Raw genomic sequence first — 21,918 nt, 5'->3', positions numbered from 1 at the left:
CTTCTTTATACTATAAGTGCAGTAAACTTGTATCTACCGTATTTCTGTCAAATGATATATTTAAGAAAGAAAGGTTAAATTAGTATTCCTGTATTGCATTTCCATCATTATGTGCATCATCATCACTTAGGGAACTCCAGGATGGTGTGACACTGGTTGATCAGAATGGCAACAAAGTTGGCCAGAGTAAGACTGCTGCCACAAGGGGAATCGCTGCTGTCTGGATTTCACGAGTCTTGATGGCTGCACCTGGCATGGGTGGGTATTGACTATTGTCAGAAAAAAATATTTCACTATGATCATTGTGGAAAGTTGGGAATTTGTACACAAGGGACAGCAACCGGTTTACCTTTGATTTCAGAGTATCAGCTTGGTCTGTGGAAGTCCTTTTCTGGAATTGTCTGCTACTTTGTAGTGGTGGTGGTTTGAGTGGATGAGATACATGGTAAACAAGCAGTATTTTTATTAGTTGCTTCCTGTTTATGTGCACATATATTTTGGGGTGATCACTGTGTGCACACATGAATTCAGTAGCTGACAGACTGTACTATGACATAATGCACTAATGAGTGTTAATTTTTGTGGAGCTCAGGGTTTGCTTTCGTGATCAGTTAGTTTTGTTTTTTAAGATAGTAATGTGCATTTTGCCATTTTTATTATGCAAATGATCCATAGTGGATCTTTTCCTGTTCTTTACTGAAATTCAAGTACATTTATCAAGTATATGGAATTTTTGGTTATATTTTGTCAATTTGTCTTTTTAGTACCATGTTTCTGTGATAATCTCTTTCTGACAGCTTTATTAAGGTTTGCTATTTTCATCCATATCCTTCCTTCCTTCCTTCCTTGATGCTATAATTATGTTCAGTAATAGTGTAGTGAAAGTAGAGAGTGAAGGCGGAGTAGGATATGTATTTTAAAAATTACCAGTAGAAATGTAGACTTGGTGATGGAACAAATAACTCTGGTATCGTGCTACTGTACAGAGAATGGCGTGAAACAGGTGTCACCCTAATGGATGAAGACAACAACGTTCTAGGCACCAGTAAGAAAGCTGCTAAGCAAGGTGTGGCCATGGTCGTCATTTCAAGAATTATGATGGCTGTGCCAAGTTGTGGTAAGGTGGTCGCTGTCATTGGTTATCTTTAATGCCGTTTTTTGTAGTTGTCTAGAAATAATAACAAAATTACAAAGTTCTTCGTAGTTCTTTGCGATAATAACTGCTAGATTATCTTATTATACTAAGTAGTGGGTGTTTATTAACCCCACTTTTGAATGATTTTGTGAACTAATTTAAAACTATATACTATAGTAAATTTTAGGTCTTTATATGGAATTGATTGATTTCTTTTTTTGAGTGGTGTAGTATTCAGAATTTAATTGCTAACACTATATACTTCAACACATTTTTGATAAGTCTTGCTAGAACTGTATGAGGCTTTCTTTGAATCCTTCAGAATAATTACTACATTGGTGATTCCAGTTTTTCTGTGCAGAGAACTTTCATGTCATATTAATGTTTATTTTGATGAGCAGGTCATGAAATATGGTGGTAAGTTGGGAGACAGTAAAAGTTTTTTCCTTAGTAACTATATTTGTTAGGTTTGGAGTAAGACCTACCTGCCTGGGAGGCATTTCATTGGTTCCCAAAAACGTGTTGAAAGGTGCTTAATAATGTTTTACTTCTTTTGATAGATAAGAACAGGTAATTTATTTAATTAACTTTCAGAAACAAAAATATATCTCACAGTTTCCTAGTGTTCCTATCTCTTAAGCTTTTAATTCCCAATGGTATATTGAACTGAATTGTGACCCCAAAACATATTTTAATGAAAAGAAATTAAAGGTACTTGAATTCATAATTTTGAGGTCCTATGAAAAATGTTTTTTTTTTATTTTGGTGTTATTTTTTTTCATTTGTGACCTGATGACCATAACAGATAAGTCCAAGACAGAGTTCCTTTTTTTTTTTTTTTTTTTTTTTTTTTTTTTTTTTTTACAATGCTGTATGGTTATTTATCATGTAGCATCAAATGTGCTAAGATCCTTCCAAATACTGACTTCCCTTGTCATTTTGTTGGGGAGGATGTTAAGAGCCACAGGAGTAGGAACTGATACCTGATGGATTGCTCTTTTTTAGTGGGTGCTGGCTTATATGGCCTAATACCTTTGCTTTTAGTTTAGTGAGGTATCAGTGCTTCTTCTTTCCTGCTCTTATTTCCTTGCATGCATTATTTCCTCCTGTCTCAACTTTCTTCCATCTAGCTGGCCAATTTCTGTAACTAATAATCTATGGCTGGCCAATTTCTGTAACTAATAATAGTTACATAGTTCCACCGTGGGAGTTTTCTTCCAGTTAATCTTTGAAACCCTCTCATTTGATATATGGAAAAATACGTCATCCTATTCCTTGTACACTGTGGTTTTCTCCTTATCTTGCTGTCAAGAAGGAATACCGTTGTGGGGATGGAAGCTCTGTATATAAAACAGCCGTTGAAGCTATGATTGTCTGATCCTGATCTATTGATATGATTTATCATTATTGACACCTTCAGGGTACGACTGTCATAAGGGTCAGCTGACTTTTGGGATAGGATTCATGTGTTCTTTACCCTGTAACGTGATGTGAAGGGGGTTGATTACCTTTTTTAGATGTAGGTTAAGCAAGTATGATTGTTATTAGGTGAAGGACACTGGGCACCCAGATCCCAACCCCTTGATGAGATGGGGGCTTTGGGATATGCTGCAGGGAGTGTGTGCTCTTTTACGACTACTCTCTCTCTGCAGTAAATTCAACTGAACGTTGGGACCTATAACCCCTTTATTCCTCCTCCTCCTCCTATAAATTTTCTCTTTCCCTCCTTCCTTTTCTGTTAACGACCTTAGCTTGGTATTCGATTATAGAATTCACTGCTCTTTTAACTTGATGGAGGGTGGAGATGGGCGGCATGATCATGTCAAATAAGAAGACATTACTCCATCACCTATAATTGGTATAAGCGCAAAAGAAACTTGGAAATATAGTACATTAATAACATGTTGATAATGATTTTAGGTGTACAATATGTCAACAAAACAATACTATCAACAAAAGGTAAATATAACTTAGCATCTACATCTAAAGAAGGAAATTTGTTCATATGCGGATGAGCAGCTTACTGATTGTATGTCAGCAAGAGAGAGCACTTCATGGAAAGTCTCTACTGTTTAAGATGCACGTTTCCTGGGCAAATCAAGGCTTCTCCCAGGTCTACAGTGCTTTTACTTTTGACATGCAAAAGTTTACAGTAGGAAATTTTAAGAATATCTGTTCTAAATTTTTTGTTTAGGACATCCCCATGGCATATCCTATTGACTTTTTGTCTACTTGGAAGACCTTGTTAGACCTCTTCGCGGTGACAAATTCTAGAGACCTATTCATGGTGCTAGGTTTGTTCATTGGAGATAAAAACTTTTCTGCCAGCTCCACTCATTTACTAGTTGAGATGCACCAATGTGCGGTCGACACCTGTGTGGACCTCATGGTAAGCTACATTCCAGGCAAGAGGAATGTTGTTGCCGACAATCTAGCCGTTGGGGTAAAGTCCTATGTATGGGGTAGTGTCTGAATCAGGATGTAGTGGTTTGCTGTTTTATCTTTGGGGAAGATTCATGTTAGACCTCTTTGCGCTCTCTTCAACAGAAGCTGGAGGTCTAGGATTCTCTTCCTCTAGTTGAGGACGCTCTCCAACATCCTTGGCAATCTCCAGAGTATGCATTCCCTTGGATCTGCCAGATCCATCAAGTTCTGGACAGAGTAGTCTGCCGGATCCGCGTGGTCCTGGACAGAGTAGTTACCCCCCAGGAATTTCAGGATGTCCTTGGTGGTGCCTCTGTGTCCACATGAAGAGTGGGTCCCATAACTTCTGTATCTCCAGTCACCAGTTCCGAAAGAAATCCTCCATGGAGACAATCTTACTAGCATCATTTGGAAATTTTCCACCAGTTGGTAAGATCTATCGCTTCATGGCTGGAGACTATCGAGGATCTCCTAGAGCGAGAAGCTTTTCTCGCAAAGCAGAAAGCCACTTAAGCGCCATTCAAACCACTACATCAATTGTCGGACTCTAAAGAGTTTTTTTGTTGCCCTTGTCTTCCTCGAAGTGAGCACATGAACTTCATGGCCCGAGTTATGACTATAAAATCACCAGAGGTGAGAGGTCTTTAGCCTTTTAATTTGTCCAGGATTTTGTAGGCAAGACTCAAAATTCATTGGTTCACGATGGCAGATTTGTCTCGTTTTCATTCTTCTCCTGAATGAATTGTTGGACATAATCCGTAGGAGGTTTTGCCTTGTCCTGTCAAAGTTCTGCCCTGCTATCTAATGATTCTCCACCTAAGGCCTAGGTGTTGTAGACTTTTTGTTAGCACCAGTCAGCCCAGAATGGAAGTTTCCAAGACTTCATTTCATTCTGATTGCACAAGGTGATCAAGCAGGCATACGCCTCATTGGATAGTTCTGTCACAGAGTGTGTACAGGCTAGAGCATATGACATCAGAGGAACGAGTTCCTCTCTGGCAATTAGGAAGAACTTGTCTGTTCATAGGGTTTTGAATGCTGGTTCCTGGTTTCAGCAGACCATGTTCACTTCCTTTTCCTGAAGGACATTGCCCACAGGTCCTTAGACACCACTTCTCTCTCTCTCTCTCTCTCTCTCTCTCTCTCTCTCTCTCTCTCTCTCTCTCTCTCTCTCTCTCTCGGGTCTGGTGTTGGCTGCCCATCAAGATATGTAGCTCAAGCAGTTTCCCAGCGGGACAGTTTGTATCTTACTTAAGGTGATTGTGTGGGAGAGAGAATGAGGGAGATGGTTGGTCTCCTTTCTCTTTTTCCCTTTCTTCTTCTTGCAAGCGGGTTGAAGAATATGACACGTCATAAGCTGGAACTGGTCTGAAGAAGGTGAGTGTGGTAGCCATACTGATTGCAGTTATTTGGTTTATTCCTATACAATAAACAAATCTGCTTCTCAGTAGCACTTGCTCCCCTCTATCAAAGGGAGAGAAGAGTGGTAACAAATCCCTGTGGCCTATGTGGTCTGTTGCTTGAACAGACAGAGTTCTCTTTACCTTCCACGAATGCAATGAACTGGACATGTCTCATTGTGTTTATCCCAGGAGGTTGAATTTTTAGATACTCTCTTATCTATTCCCTCACGGGCCCAGACCCCCTTCTCTAGAACTCGATCTTCTAGGTAGGTGGTCAGGCAGGCTGAATCCCCAGCCGGTTCAGGGTACTTGTACCTCCCTCCAAGTATGAGTCTATCCTATTGTTAAGACCGAAGGTTTGTTCCACATATGAACAAATGACAAATTTTTAATCTTTGTATTTTTCATGGCTAACAGACCTGAGGTCTTAACATTAACTGTTGAATATTTAAAATTTTGGGGGATATCAGCAGCTGACTTCCCTCTTGAATGTGTAACAAAACTTTAGTACTGCAACATTAATCCCAGATCTTGGTATTAATTCTTGGCTTGCTTTCAACTAGTTCATAGTGTAGTTTACACAATTTTTCAGAACTTAGAAAGAAATTTAAAATTGGTGTATAGTGTGATGTGTCACTAATGCCTGTGAAAACCTCTCTCACTTCAGATACTTTTAATAATTTTGCACACTTGGAGTTATAAGGTGTCTAACTTGCTATGGATCCTCAGTACACAAGTGTGTTTCAGCAGTAGCTTCCATGTGGGAAGCAACCTTGAGAAGTATGTAACTAGGCCCATCAAATTATAAAAAAAAAAAAACACACAGTGTTGTTACCAGTGGGGGTCAACGAGGATCACATGGATCTCCACAAGTTCCCTAGCTTCACTAGCACCAGATGAATCAGGCTGAAGAGGATGATCACATAGACCTCTGTGTCATACCACCCATGGAGCAGCATCTGCACCCCATGTTGTTTAACCCTCTTACGCTGGAGCGGTAAATAAAAAATTGTCTCCCGTATGCCGGAGGGGTTTCGGAGTGAGCACGGAAGCGGAAAAAATATTTTTTTCAAAAAATCACAGCGAGCTTAGTTTTCAAGATTAAGAGTTCATTTTTGGCTCCTTTTTTTGTCATTGCCTGAAGTTTAGTATGCAACCATCAGAAATGAAAAAAAATATTCATTATCATATATAAATAATGCAATATATGATAGCGCAAAAACGAAATTTCTATATAATTGTATTCAAATCGCACTGTGCGCAAAACGGTTAGAGGTAACAAGTTGCTTTTTTTTCGTTGTAATGTACACTAAATTGCGATCATTTTGGTATATAACACATTGTTTTCAAAAATTCACCATAAATCTAAATATTGTCCTAGACTTCCAATTTCTTTCAAAAGGAAGATAAATGATTGAATATTACTATACTGTAAGAGTATTAGCTTACAATTGCAGTTTTCGACCATATCTGACGAGTTAAAGTTGACCGAATGTCGAATTTTTATATATAAATTTTTTTATATGCAATTATTTCAGAAATAAGAAAAGCTACAACCTTCAAATATTTTTCGTTTTATTCTACATGAAATTGCTCACATTTTTATATATAAAACTATATGAAATGCCTAATATGAAACGGAGCAAATATTCCGAGAATGGGACATAAACATTTCGGAGATTTATCTAAATATTTTGCTAGAGACTTCGAATTTGTTTCAAGATGAAGATAAATGACTGAATATTACTAGACTGTAAGAGTTTTAGCTTACAATTGCGTTTTTCGACCATTTCGGTAGAGTCAAAGTTGACCGAACATAGTTTTTTCTATTTATCGTGATTTATATGCAAATATTTCAATAATGAGAACAGCTACAACCTTCAATTATTTTTTTGTTGTATTCTACATGAAATTGCGCACATTTTCATATATAAAACTTTATGTAACAGCAAATTTAAAATGGTGCAAACATTACCACAATCGCACGTATCATTTTTTCGGAAGTGTTACCGCGCGGACGTAAAGAAAATGTTATTTTTTTCATAAATTCACAATAAATCAAAATATTGTGCTAGAGACTTCCAATTTGTTGCAAAATGAAGGTAAATGCTTGAATATTACTAGAATATAAGCGTTTTAGCTTACAATTGCGTTTTTCGACCATTTCGGTAGAGTCAAAGTTGACCGAAGGTTGAAATTTTGGCAATTATCGTTATTTATATGAAAATGTCTCAAAACTGATAAAAGCTACAACCATGGGTTGTTTTTAGTTGTATTGTGCATGAAATTGCGCACATTTCCATATATAAAACTTTATATAACGGCTAATTTTAAAATGGTGCAAACATTACCACAATCGCATGTATGATTTTTCCAATTAGTTGCCATATTAAGGTAAATGATTGAATATTACTAAAATATAAGTGTTTTAGCTTACAATTGCATTTTTCGACCATTTCGGTAGAGTCAAAGTTGACCGAAGGTTGAAAGTTTGGCAATTATCGTTATTTATATGAAAATACAGTGGTCCCCCCGTATTCGCGGGGGATGCGTACCAGACCCCCCCGCGAATAGTTAGAATCCGCGAATGTTTGGAACCCCCCTCTAAAAATGCTCATAAACTGTCCTGGACATGCAAACACCAAAGTATCCCTTAAAGACCATCCTTCATCAAATATACATAAAATATCCTATTATGGTTCATATTAATCTTTGAAATATTATTAATACTATTTTAAAGTAAATCTTACATTTTATGTTAAACATAAATACATACTATGTACGTACTGAATGACTTAGTTACGTATGTGAAAATAATTCAGTCCCCCCATAAGTATTCGGTCATGCACGTTTTCTTTCATACTGTTACTATTTGAGACATCCATTTTCTTTTTACAATGGAATGTGAAATCACAAATACCAAATGTCTACTTAAAGTATTATCCTACATCAAATATACCATTGAATTGGTATTAATATAATTTTAAAGTAATCTTAAACATTTTACCATTAGAAATATATAAACAGCCAATAGCAGAGAGAGAGAGAGAGAGAGAGAGAGAGAGAGAGAGAGAGAGAGAGAGAGAGAGAGAGAGAGAGAGAGGGTTGTCCTTATTTAAAAGAGTGAAATGGATAGATTATTGTACTTCTTTAAAATACTATCACATGTGAATTTTGAGATTAGTTATATTATTATTATTATTATGCGAAAATATTAATAAACATACACATGTACCATAGAAATTATCTCATATATATCAGCAAAAGAGAAAGAGATGGCAACACTGGATTTGACAGTTGGAACCCAGCCAACAAGCTGGCTACGCAACAAGACACGGGGTTACATACATAATTCTTTTTATTTATAAACTAAAATCTTGCTAATTCACTTTAGTATTTTCTTTAATGAATTTATATTATTGCTGTTTACATTAATATTGATATTTGAAAATTAGTAAATCATCATCCAAAAAAATACATCGCTTTAAGAGAGAGAGAGAGAGAGAGAGAGAGAGAGAGAGAGAGAGAGAGAGAGAGAGATTATCGTAGTATTTGTAAAATACTTTCACATATGATTTTTGTAATTACAGTTTATTATTATTATTATTATTATTATTATTATTATTATTATTATTATTTGATGAAAATTATTAAACATATTACACATATATGTACCATAAAAATCTCTCATCTCAGTAAGGAGAGAGAGAGAGAGAGAGATAGAGAGCGAGAGAGAGAGGAGAGAGAGGAGAGAGAGGGAGAGGGGGTGGAAATCTCATGAGCAGTTGATGGCAACAACAAATCAGCTCTTCCCCCTCCAGGTCACTTAACTTGATACGTATATCTGAGTTTTTTTTAGAAAGAATCTGACTGGGATTTCCTCATTCTTCCATAATTTTTAAATTTATAAGCAAAAATCTTACTAATTTCCCACTATGGTATTTTCTTTAATGAATTGATATTATTGCTGTATAAATAATATTAATGATAGAAAAATAGTCATTTATTTATCATACAAAAAAAACATACATCTTTGTAGTAGAGAGAAAGAGAGAGAGAATTATTATTTTTATTATGTGATATTTAAACTTATTAAACTTACTAATACAGTATTAATCAAAATTAATATTTGAAAATTAGTAAATCATTTTTGTATCATAAAAATGTATTTAGTCATGAAAATAAACATCAAAATACACTAATTAGTGATTATTTTCGTCGGGAAATTCCGCGAATGGGCGAGTCCATCCGCGAATAATTTCTAGATAGGTTTCAAAGAAAAACCCGCGAATGTGTGAGTCCGCGAATCCGGAGAACGCGAATACGGGGGGAACACTGTATCTCAAAACTGATAAAAGCTACAATCATGAGTATTTTATTGTTGTATTCTACATAAAAATGCACACATTTTCATATATAATACTTCTTGTAACGGCTAATTTACAGTGGTACAAAAATTATGTCAAAGTGACGAAATAATTTCCGAGATGTGTCACAGATACTTTTTAGTGCGGCAAGAAAGAAATTTGCGCTTGCGCGCCTGCGTAACGATTGTAAACAAAACAACACCTTGATCCGTGAACTCCCAGCATCCCCCAAGGTGTGTGATTCAAAAGTTTTAGGCTGGTAGGCCTATAAGTACTTTTCCGCGAATTTTAAAAAAAAACTTTTGTAAGTCGACGTAAAATACGTCCAGTCGGCGTAAGAGTGTTAAGGTGATATAAGCTTGTGGTTTAAGGATGTCTCAAACAGGTGATACCAGATTGTTGCCATATTGCCTCACTTACATTCTCATTGTGAGATACTCAGATGCAATGCTTTATTACCTCCTGCCCAGGGAGTGACATTCGAAGAACCCTGAAACAAACCTTAGGATGTCATTTTGACTCTACGCCCACATAAAGGGCTCAACAGCCATTCAGCACAGAAAAAACCATTATCTCTAGGAAGTGTATTTGGCTCTGACATTTTTTTGCCATCGACACCCCACCTAAAGATTCAGTGTTTGGGCCCTTGTTGGAGGCTTCCATCCTAAAATTAGAGTGAATCCCCTCCCCTTTCTCATTTCAGATTTTACCCCGGTACCAGCAGATATCTGCCATCACCTCCTCAGTCATGAAATTTAGATGTCATGTGGGAAAGATGCTCCAAGATCGAACTAGTTTGAGTTGGAGATTAGATCCCAAATCTGCCAAAAAGGATTAATGATACAGCTCTAAGGCTTGATAATACTGATTAAGAATGGATTATGCCATGACATGAATTATCTTGGTATTTGGGAACTGGCTACTATTTTAGCATTTTCAAAGTCAGAACAAGACATTTTTGGCTTTCAATTACTGACCAATTTATTTATCTTACCTTTGCAAACTAATGGAAAAGATATACTTATTGGTTTTAATTTATGGTAAGGTAAGTCATCCTATCCCTTGTTCACTGTGGTTTTCACCAAATACAGGCAGTCCTCGGCTTACGACAGTTTTGGCTTATGGCTATCTGAAGTTACAACTCTTTTCAATTATATTCAACAGAAATTATTTCCAGGTTTACAACACGTTTCAGGGTTACGCCACTTACAATGCTGATCTCGTGTAAGAAATATGATTCCAAAAATGCAAAGTAATCAATAATTGGGGGTTTTTTGATGAAAAATACAATAAAAATTGAGTTTACATAGTTTTTAATACACCCAAAGCTTAAAAAGTAAGATTTTCTTAGGATTTTTGACAATTTTCCAGCTTACGGTTATTTTTGGCTTAAGATGCTTCTCAAGAACGGAACCCCCGTCGTAAGCTGGGGACTGCCTGTACATTCATCAACAGTCTTAGTATGGTTTGAAAATTAAGTAGGCAAAGGATTCACATCTAGGCAGCATAATTTTTATTTTTTTTTACACTAAAAATATTTTACTGTGGCCATAGAGGAGAAGTACTCATGTTCTTCAGGTATATTTTAGTTAATTTCTTTAATGTGGCTGATAATGCCTCATTTGTAAGAACATGAGTTGTAGTTCTTCAGGGATGTATACTGAGTGAGACCCATTTTGTCTTCGCTAATACAGTAATGTGGTATCTTTTATTTCCCAATTCTCTTCCATCAGTTGACACTGATTTATCTGTGTGTGGGCTATTCCCAAAAATTGTTTCATCACAATTTTCGGTATAGGCATTTTTCCTATTCAAGTGCTTAAGCTGGGCAATTTTTATTTGGTTGATGGCACTGGGATGGTGTCTTGGCTGGACAGGAGGGGGTTATATATGCTGCTATAATCCCAACTGATCTTATTGTGTTCAAAGCCAACCCTCCAAAGGTTTTGGTATATGATGGATTGGATTGGATAATAGAATTTAAGCCAAAGACCAGACATTGGGACCTACGAGGTCATTCAGCGCTGAAAAGGAAATGGACAGTTAGAAGGTCTAATAGGCATAACAGGAGGAAACCCTCACACAGTTGCACTGAGAAACAATTGTTAGAGAGGGTGGAAAGTCAGTTGGAAGAAAGATAATATGAATGGAGGTACAGAGAAAGGAATGAAAGAGGTTGCAGCTGGGGACCGAAGGGATGCAGCAAAGAACCTTAAACAATGCCTACAGTGCACTGCTTGAGGCGCACTGACACCACTACCCCAAGGGGTGTTTTGGTAGTTTTTCTTTTTCTTTTTCTTTTTTTTTTTTTTTTTTTTTTTTTTAGAAAGAAATTGGTCACTTTGGTGTTTTATGTACATAGTATTTGTAATTTGGGTTTCCCATCAGAAATATAGTATAGATCTATCTCTTCTGTGGATACATTATTCTCTATAAATACTATTGTCAGGGAAGTTCAGCCGGCATCTTTGCAAATGCCCAAATTTTGCACTTTTTTTTTTTTTTTTTTTTTTCTCTCTCAACTTCTGTATATCTGGCATTCATAATTCAGTTTGCTGAGGCTTAAGGTTGTGTAGTCTCACTAAGGGATGCTTGATCTGCTTCCCATTCAATGCGGTATCTGAAGTGAGAACTATTATTTTATCAAATGCTACACCTATAAATTTCACCTCTTTGTAAGGAAGAATGCCGTCATTTAATCCTTGAGATTCCAAATGGCTAGTTGAAAAGTAATTTCATAATTTTTAATAGCAACAGTTGCCTATTTTTCACTATTTTCACATAATTTGCTAATACAGCTTGGGAGAACTATAGTTCCCAGCAAGAGCTGGTTTTTCCCAAATTTAGGTAAGTTCTAGAAACTATAGATTTCTCAGGAAGATGGAGATGTGTGAAATTTCCAGTAACCATTCTTGAAGTTTGGCTGCTTGGAAAAATAAGTGATCATGACACTCCTTATTTCATCTAAGTCTGATTATGTTGCTGACAAGTTGGATGAAGCATTAGCCATTTTGTCTGTTAAGAAGAGATTATACAGGCGGTTCCCAGTTATGGGTAGAGGTTTCATTCTCAGCAGGGTGCTGATAAGCGAAAACTGCCATTAACCTGAACCCAGTGATTTATGGTGCTTATGACGCCAAGTTTCGGTTAATGGGGTCTCTGATTGGTATGTTATAGTGTCATAACTCTACTATCGTATCATGAGCTTTTCGTATCTTGAACCCCATTTTACATGTCCGTTCCAAGCCCTACAAAAACACCCCCAGTAAATTTTGTAATAAAGCTAAATTGACTAATAAACACTGAAATACTACAACAATTTGGACCATTCAATACCTAACTTAATACGTATTAGTACTAATATGTACGTACCTGTAAATAAAGTGTATTAGTGTACATGGTATACAATAAATACTGTACGTACATACGTACGTATGTAGTAAAATGTGGAACCTTACCTTTCGAGTGAGGCTATCTCCAAAAGTGGCGACAGAGGAGGGGGACAAATGCCATAAAACTTCTAGTACAAACACTTAACTTTACGAAACACATAAAAAAATGTCAGGAAACATAAACTAAACTTTACGAAACACATAACAAAACTGTAACACTTAACTTTACAAAAAACTTAAAATTAAATTTTTTTTTTTTCTTTTTTTTTATTTTTACTTTTTTTTTTACTTTTTATATACGTATACTGTACATTTTTATTTTTTTTTTTTTTTTTTACAAAATTTCAATTTCTTCACCACTTTTAACTGTTTTTTCGTAGTATTAATTGAATCTTCCTTTTTGCTTACTCCTACTAAAGGCCTCTTTAAAAAATAACTATCCAAGGAAGATTGCTTTTGCCTACTTTTCACAATGTTCCTGAAACGACTCAAGCAAACGTCATACGACCTATGTAAGCCTTTTCAGGGTGTCTCTTTACTACAAATGATTGCTCCTTATGAAAAGCAGCTAGAGCATCCTTAATTTCTGCCGTTGTCATAGGGTCGTCCTCCTCTTCCTCGACTCTGCTAGAGAACTCTTCTTGAACGACGTTATGTTGCATGGCCTCCAACTCCTTCAGGTCGTCCGTCGTAAGCTCCTCTTGGTGCTCCTCGAGAAGGTCATTGATGTTGTCCTCGTCAACGACCAGCCTCATGGACTTGCCGAGTGCAACGATCTCGTCAAGATCTGGCTGCGAAACAGTTTCAGGATCGTCAACTGTTCCTGAATCTGCAGCACCAGCTTCACCTACGTCGAATCCCTCGAAGTCTCGGGCGGATACGGCATCAGGCCAGTGTCCTCCACGAGGAATTCAAGGTTCGCCTCGAAACCTCCTGCCAAGCTAGATCGATGAGTTGGATGCATATGACAACATCGAAATGCTCCTTCCAAAATTTACGCAAGGTGAGGTTTATGGTATCGGTGATGTCGAAACATCTCTTGAAAAGATGTTTGGTATACAGCTTCTTGAAGTTCGATATCACTTGCTGGTCCATGGGCTGGAGGAGAGGGGTGGTGTTAGGCGGAAGATAAAGAACCTTGATAAACGAATACTCCGCTAGGACATCTTCCTCGAGGCCAGGAGGGTGAGCAGGGGCATTGTCCAACAACAGCAGATATTTCAGAGGGATGCGCTTCTCTTCCAAGAATTTCTTCACTGTCAGGCCGAAATACAGATTTACCCACTCCGTGAACAAAAGTCTCGTTACTCAGGCTTTCACATTAGCCCTCCACATCACTGGAAGCTTCTTTAGCACTTTGGAAGGTGTAGCTGCTTTGATGGCATCCTTCTGCTTAACCCTTAAACGCCAAAGCGGTAAAAAAAAAAAATGCCTCCCGTGTGCCGGAGGTGTTTCAGAGTGAGCGCGGAAGCGGAAAAATTTTTTTTTTTTTTAAATCACAGCGCGCTTAGTTTTCAAGATAAGAGTTCATTTTGGCTCCTTTTTTTGTCATTGCCTGAAGTTTAGTATTGCAACCAATCTGAAATTGCAAAAAATTTATCATTCTAATTCATTATTAAAATAATGCGATATATGATAGCGCAAAAACGAAAATTTCATATATAATTGTATTTTCAAATCGCGCTGTGCGCAAAACGGTTAAAGGTAACAAGTTACTTTTTTTTCGTTGTAATGTACACTAAATTGCAATCATTTTGGTATATAACACATTGTAAAACAATAAAAGCAACACAGAGAAAATATTATCACAAAATAATGCATGAATTTCGTAACGTGCGGACGTAAACATATTTTTTTTTTCAAAAATTCACCATAAATCTAAATATTGTCCTAGAGACTTCCAATTTCTTTCAGAATGAAGACAAATGATTGAATATTACTATACTATAAGAATATTAGCTTACAAATGCAGTTTTTTGGGACCATATCTGACGAGTTAAATTTGACCGAATGTCAATTTTTTTTTAACATATTTTTTATATGCAATTATTTCGGAAATAAGAAAAGCTACAACTTTCAATATTTTTCGTTTTATTCTACATTGAAATTGCGCACATTTTCATATATAAAACTCTATGTAATGCCTAATATGAAACGGAGCAAATATTCCGAGAATGGGACGTACACATTTCGGAGATTTGTGGCGGAGAAAATCCGCGCGCGGAGGAAGGAAAGTTTTTTTTTTTTAAATTCACCATAAATTTAAATATTTTGCTAGAGACTTCGAATTTGTTTCAAGTGAAGATAAATGACTGAATATTAACTAGACTGTAAGAGTTTTTAGCTTACAATTGCGTTTTTTCGACCATTTCGGTAGAGTCAAAGTTGACCGAACGTGGTTTTTTTCTGTTTATCGTGATTTATATGCAAATATTTCAAAAATGAGAAAAGCTACAACCTTCAATTATTTTTTGTTGTATTCTACATGAAATTGCGCACATTTTCATATATAAAACTTTATGTAACGGCTAATTTAAAATGGTGCAAACATTACCACAATCGCACGTATGATTTTTTCGGAAGAGTTACCGCGCCGACGTAAAGAAAATGTTATTTTTTTCATAAATTCACCATAAATCGAAATATTGTGCTAGAGACTTCCAATTAGTTGCAAAATTAAGGTAAATGATTGAATATTACTAAAATATAAGAGTTTTAGCTTACAATTGCGTTTTTCGGCTATTTAGGTAGAGTCAAAGTTGACCAAAGGTTGAAATTTTGGCACTTATCGTTATATATATGAAAATATCTCAAAACTGATAAAAGCTACAATCATAAGTATTTTTTTGTTGTGTTCTACATAAAAATGCGCACATTTTCATATATAACACTCCATGTAACGGCTAATTTAAAATAGTAAAAAAGTTATGTCAAAGTGACTAAATAATTTCCGAGATGTGTCACAGATACTTTTTAGTACGGCAAGAAAGAAATTTGCGCTTGCGCGCCTGCGTAACGATTGCAAACAAAACAACACCTTGATCCGTGAACTTCCAGCATCCCCCAAGGCGCCTGATTCAAAAGTTTTAGGCTGGTAGGCCTATAAGTATTTTTCCGCGAATTTTTAAAAAAACTTTTGTATGTCGACGTAAAATACGTCCAGTCGGCACCCGAGAGACAAAAAATGTCGACGTAAAATACATCCAGTCGGCGTTTAAGGGTTAAGGATGGTGCCTATTGTCGACGGATTTCGGCCGTATTCCTTGGCGATCACACTCAATCACATGCCAGCTTCATACTTTTTTATTATCTCCATTTTTGTCTCCAAAGAAAGCATCCTCTTTTTTCCTACTTCAGCTTTCTTGGGACCCATCATTACATATATACTGTACGTAATTAAGTTATGTAGTACATATACGTATGTAGTAAAATTCTCATACAACATGATAAAGTAGTACTACAACGAAATCACTAACGAATTTACGTTAAACGAAATTGTATAGAACGAACAAATTCCCCGTGCTTACGATACCGATGATGCCGCCGAGTGGCCGAAAAAGCACGCTGCTATGTAGATGCATGATGGGATCATGGGAGAGATGCTGACCAATAGAAGAGCAGGATCTTATGGCGGTGACTAGTATCAGGAACCAATGGGAGAGCGGAAGGATGGTGGCGAGTCTACTAAGTTGGTGGCGCACGAGTTTTAAAATTGTTATCGGTGGTCCGGGGAAATCTCGGGACTTTACAGCAACAACCTTTCGTATCTTGAACAATTTTCGTATGTAGAGCAAAAAAAAATCTTCGTATTTGCTTTCGTATCTCGAGTTTTTCGTAAGTTTAGCCTTTCATATGTCGAGGTATCACTGTACTGTAAAACCACATCATCATTAACCGAGTCTCCGTTAACCAGGGACTGCCTGTATACCTTTGTGGCAGTGGAAATTGGAAATAGGACTGGACCCCTGGTAAATGGTTCCCATACCAGAGAATTGTAACATGTTAAATAAAAATGAAAGACCAGGCACTGCTTGTGAGCTTGGTTATGGTCAGTGTTGTCATTCAAGTGTGTTGGATGGGTAACTATCCTGACATCCGTGTAAGGCCTCAGTTACTCTAGTTACGATCTGCTGGCTTCTAAGCCCTAGCTATGTTCTCAGCTTGTGCAGAAGTAATCATGAGCTTTAGCTTAAAAAAAAAAAAAAAAGAAATTGGCCTCTTTAACAGTCACCCATACTTACTTGAAGTACTATATTGGTTCTGGGCACCAAAAAATTATATAATGAATTACCAGAATGTTATTACCTTTACTTAAAGTAGGTGGTCATGAATATTAGCCAAGGTAGGTAACCTTCAAAGCCTTTAGCAACTAGTGTCAAATGGTGCAAGAAAGATTTACATAGTGTGATTAAGAGCCTTCTCTACTTGAAGATTTAACTCAAATGATTGTATACATGTTCTTCAGGTTCAGTGGTCCAAAGTTTACATTTTGGGAGTATGACTGAGGGTGAACTATTCCCTCTTCCGGAGTTTCACCTCTGATCTGTTCATTATTGGCATCCTAGAGAAGTATGCTTCTGGTATTATTAGCTTCTTTCCACATCTCTTACATGATTGGTAGTGTCTTTACTTTCCAGGTTCATCAATAAGCCAGTACAGTAAAATAGGGTTCATCTGAATAATATCCACCCTCTTGAGTTATCAGTCTTGGTCTGTGACCCATAATCAATCAGCAATTGCTCTCCTGTATCCTTCAGGTCTCAAGCATTATTCTGGGGTTATTTAGGAGCTTAGTCCCCCCCCTCCCCCCACATAAATGGTTTCATTTTGATTAGTACTGTGTAATTGATGTTTGTTTGTATGGTGTTTTTACGTTGCATGGAACCAGTGGTTATTCAGCAACGGGACCAACAGCAACAGCTTTATGTGACTTCCAAACCATGTCGATGGTAAACTCCTATCACCAGAAATACACATCTTTCCACCTCAGTGGAATGCCTGAGAATCGAACTCGTAGCCACTGAGATGGTAAACCAACGGTAAACCAACACCATACTGACCATGCCACTGACGTCCTGATTGTAGTAATTTAATAAATGTTTTTTTTTTCCTTTTATAAAACTTTAGTCTTATAATATAAACCCAAGTCTTATAATATAAACCCATCATACACTCCCAACAGCCCAGTGAACTTACGACCACATCTGGAGTATGTAATCATCAAAATAAAAACCAGGTAACACCACCCTGGTTTATTGTTCTGGCAAAAGAAGAAGGTATTTTAGAGGGTGAATAAATTGAGAAAGAATAATGCAATGTTTGAGCATCCTCAGTGAGCATGACATTTCATGTGTGACAGCCATAGATATTGAGTGGAGAGATTGGACAGCCTATAGTAGCCAAACCAGTTTGTGATATGCACTGCCTGCCACCATGGCTAAGGGACGATTATAATGTAAACAATTACGCAACTCATAATCTAATGGGAAACCCTGTATAGTACTATTTAAAACTTATTTTCTCAGCTGTCCTCCCAAGACTGTCAAATGACTTATGCACCATTTTTCCAAATACAATATGTACCGTTTGCAGATATCAAAATATTTAGTTTTGCTGGTATATTTCCTCTACAGATAAGCTATAAAGTTTTGCAGCTATGTCAACATTACAACATAACGATCATGCTGTATTGACAGCCAATTTTCTCAACAGTCTTTAAAGATTGGTAAATGATCTTTGCAGCATTTACCAAGAACAATGTGTACTATACGTAGAAATAAAAATACTTATGCTGTCTGCTGTAGTTCTTACAGACTTGAGCAATAAATTTGACAAATTTGCTTGCATTGTGTGCATTTCTTACCATCATAAATTTAGTTTTAATCTTTAGAGGCAGAATTAATTATTATCGTTCTTTATTTATGGGTCAAACGGACAGGCAGTAAAATTTGACAACAGCATGATACAATAGTCATCTCTAACGCTGCCATCTTATATAAGCTTGATCCATAGTGATATTATTATTATTATTATTATTATTATTATTATTATTATTATTATTATTATTATTATTATTATTATAATAGCAGCCCAGGTTTAATAGCCTGATACCTAACAGCCAATTTTCAGTAGTCAGTACAATCATTTTATTGAATTTTAAAATTTACTGTGTCTAATAGTATTTATAGGGATACAATTAATCTTTAAGTTTGCGAGCTGTATAAATCTTGCCGTTCAGTACAGATGTATATCCCGGCTTGCCCCCCCTCTGGTTACTTCTTATTGGACTAAATCTACATTGGTAGCCACATTGTTGCCTCTTTACATATTCTGGACTTCAAAGTCTGTTGCAGAAACTTAAACTCATGCATACCAGGAGGTTTGAAAATGTTTTTTGGCAGAAAATGCTTGCTGCAATATGAGTGTTCCATAGTTTGGCTCTTTATCCTATCTGCAGTTTCTAACCTAAGTAAGGTAGTGGTCTTGCTATTTGTTTTTATCAGGAAATCTTGAAACACAAAATTGACAAAAATCAGTCCTGAATCTTGCATATTATTAACAACTGGCTACTACACTGACCTGCAGACAAAGGCATATTTGAACCTACAAGGCTACTCACACATCTTATAAGAGATACTTTAACTCATATTCATTCAGTTGTGATTCGGGGGGAAAATACACTGTATGTACTTTACAGACCCAGATCAAAGCATTTGAACCATAACATAGAAGCTGTCTGTACAGCTTCAAGTGCAATTATTACCAGGAGGTACATACATAAAGCTATGTAATATGTCACAGTCATACTGACCTGTAATGCATCATACTTATTTACACTGTACAGTCTAAGTTAGGATAGCCTGTAAGAATAACTTAAGAATTTCATAGCTAGCCAAGAGGGACAGATAGGGAAAATATCAGCATCCCTGAAGGTTATGCCAAATTAGGCTACCTTTGCTAAGGTAAGGTTAGGCTACTCTTGATCATTTGATGATCAACCATGGTAGACTGGCTAGTTGTTCAAGTTTACTTGTAGGCTAGCTAGTTGGTAGTTTACTTGTGAAGCTATAATGTTGTATAAATTTGAAGTATGTATAGAGTAAAAATTAGTGTGGTAAAATTGAAGAATAGCCTACTACCTTAAGTGTTCTGGCAGATCAAATTCAGTTGAGTCCTCTGAATACAAGGAGGTTTGAGAACTTATTGATAATATGATTAATAACAGTCTCACACTTCATTAACACTTAAAACTGCAGCACTAGTAGTGGGGAAAATTGTCAGACTTAACCATAGTTATATGGACTGATAGTAACCCTACATGCTAATTTATTAGGCTACATGAATTTAATGTCAAATAGGCTTCAATAAAAACCTTATTACAACATTCATTATTTTATTAGCTCAAAAAGCAGACATGTAATTGACTGCAAGTTGACTGTGATGTAACACATATGATCCCCTGTTATTGTGTGATCCTGTTTGTATATGCAACACAGTTGATGGCCCAGCACTGGGTGCCAGAAGTGGCTTTGTTCCTGCTTGTCTCTGCCACTGCCATTTCTGAGAATCATCACATGACAATGGCACCTTATGCGCACACAATCGTCACCTGTCTGTCCAATCTCTCCCCTCTATATCTATGGTGACCGCGCTGTTGTTCTTGCACATTTTCACTGTTCCACAGTATAAATTGGCTATTGTTCATTTATTATGGGCAAACAAAAGATATATCATCAGTTATCTGGCCTTCAAACCAAAGACATAGAGAATCAGACTAGTGTTAGTGAGAGGAGTGTTCGGAAGTATGTGGCGAGGCTCAGCTCGGACACCCCTAAGCCTTTAAAGCAGCCTGGACACCCTCACTGAATACATCAGGGTTTGGTTTCTTCACTATGTAAGATGTTAAATGAGGCTTTTGTTATAACTCACTCCTCAGCACACCTGCAGCCATTTTACAGGTCCTAAGGGGTCGTCCAGGCTGTTTCAAATCCTTAGGGTGTCTGTACTATCACCCTCCCCGAATCTCGCCATGTACTTCTGAACACTCCTCTCACTAACACCAGTCTGATTCACTATACAGGCAGTCCTCAGTTATCAGCGATCTGGTTTTATGGGGCTTGTCTAGCGCCATAAAATTGGCGATTAATGCCTCCATAACGGGCCGAGTTCTGGTTACCGGTGCCATAAAAAGCCTTATGGTGCACCATAAGGCACCAATAATGACTTATGGCACCATAGCATACCTAACAGAAGCATCATAATGGTGCATATGGGTCTGACAACCGGTTATGAGTGCCATAAGCATCTTAAATCACTAAATTTCAATCAATGGCCGTTTTCGCTTATCAGCACCCCTCCGAGAATGGAACCAATAACCGGGGGCTGCCTGTATCTGATTTGAAGGCTAGATTCCTTCAAACTATTATGTGAGCAATAATTTCAGATGATGTCTTTTGTTTTGCCATAATAAATTAACAATAGCAGGAGTACAATAGCACAGTCACACATGATATGCTATCCACAATGACAGCCACCTTCAAAATGAACAATAATAAACTGGAATGTTATGCTCATTGAGGATGTAGCAGGCATATTATTCTGTTTCAATTTATTCACCCTCAAAAATACAATTTTTTTCTCACCAGAATAATAAAACTGGTGGCGTTACACGGTTTATTATTTTGATGAGTACTGTAGATTACACAAAGTTAGGAAAGGCTTTTGATTGCAATGTGTGGCACGTGTGCCAAGTTAATATTGATTAATTAAGTGATAAGTGTAGTGTTGGGACAGTCCAAAAATCACAAATACTAAGGCCTATTTGAGTGATGGGCTTTTATATCTTCAACCGTTTGTCTCTTCCCCTTTTAAGAGGTTCATCCAACAGTTTTGGGTAGACAGATAAAGTTGCTAGTCCCATGTCCTCATCCAATTTGGTTTTAAGCAGTTTACTAATTACCAAGTATTTATTTCACTGCTTAGGCTCTTAAGAGGCTCAAAAGATTTCGAAATGGGCTACAAGTCTGAGAACTCCAACCACAGATGAATTTGATTTCCATTCCCCCTGCTAGCAAGGCATTTGATAACCACTTAAACATGGTATCTTGGTCATACATAATGGTCAATACTTCAGCCGAGACTTTTTTTCTAATTACGATCTGCTTTATCCATGAATAGGTGTTCTTAATGTTTTTTAT

General features: G+C 36.8%; 1 protein-coding gene across 5 annotated transcripts in view; it reads left to right on the top strand.

Moving 5' to 3' along the window:
• Positions 1-21,918, top strand: part of LOC135216371 (sideroflexin-1-like) — a 185,789-nt gene that overhangs the window by 137,210 nt on the left and 26,661 nt on the right. For 4 of the 5 annotated variants that reach the window (XM_064251628.1, XM_064251631.1, XM_064251630.1 and 1 more), the window contains exon 7: positions 987-1,117. In XM_064251628.1, coding sequence (XP_064107698.1) covers positions 987-1,117 — 131 coding nt within the window. Of the gene's footprint in view, positions 1-130; positions 259-986; positions 1,118-21,918 lie in introns of all 5 variants that reach the window. The other variant, XM_064251627.1, reaches the window with a different exon arrangement.

Source organism: Macrobrachium nipponense, chromosome 6, assembly GCF_015104395.2.
Source record: "Macrobrachium nipponense isolate FS-2020 chromosome 6, ASM1510439v2, whole genome shotgun sequence".
Taxonomy (NCBI): domain Eukaryota; kingdom Metazoa; phylum Arthropoda; class Malacostraca; order Decapoda; family Palaemonidae; genus Macrobrachium; species Macrobrachium nipponense.
This window is presented reverse-complemented; position numbering and strand designations above follow the sequence as displayed.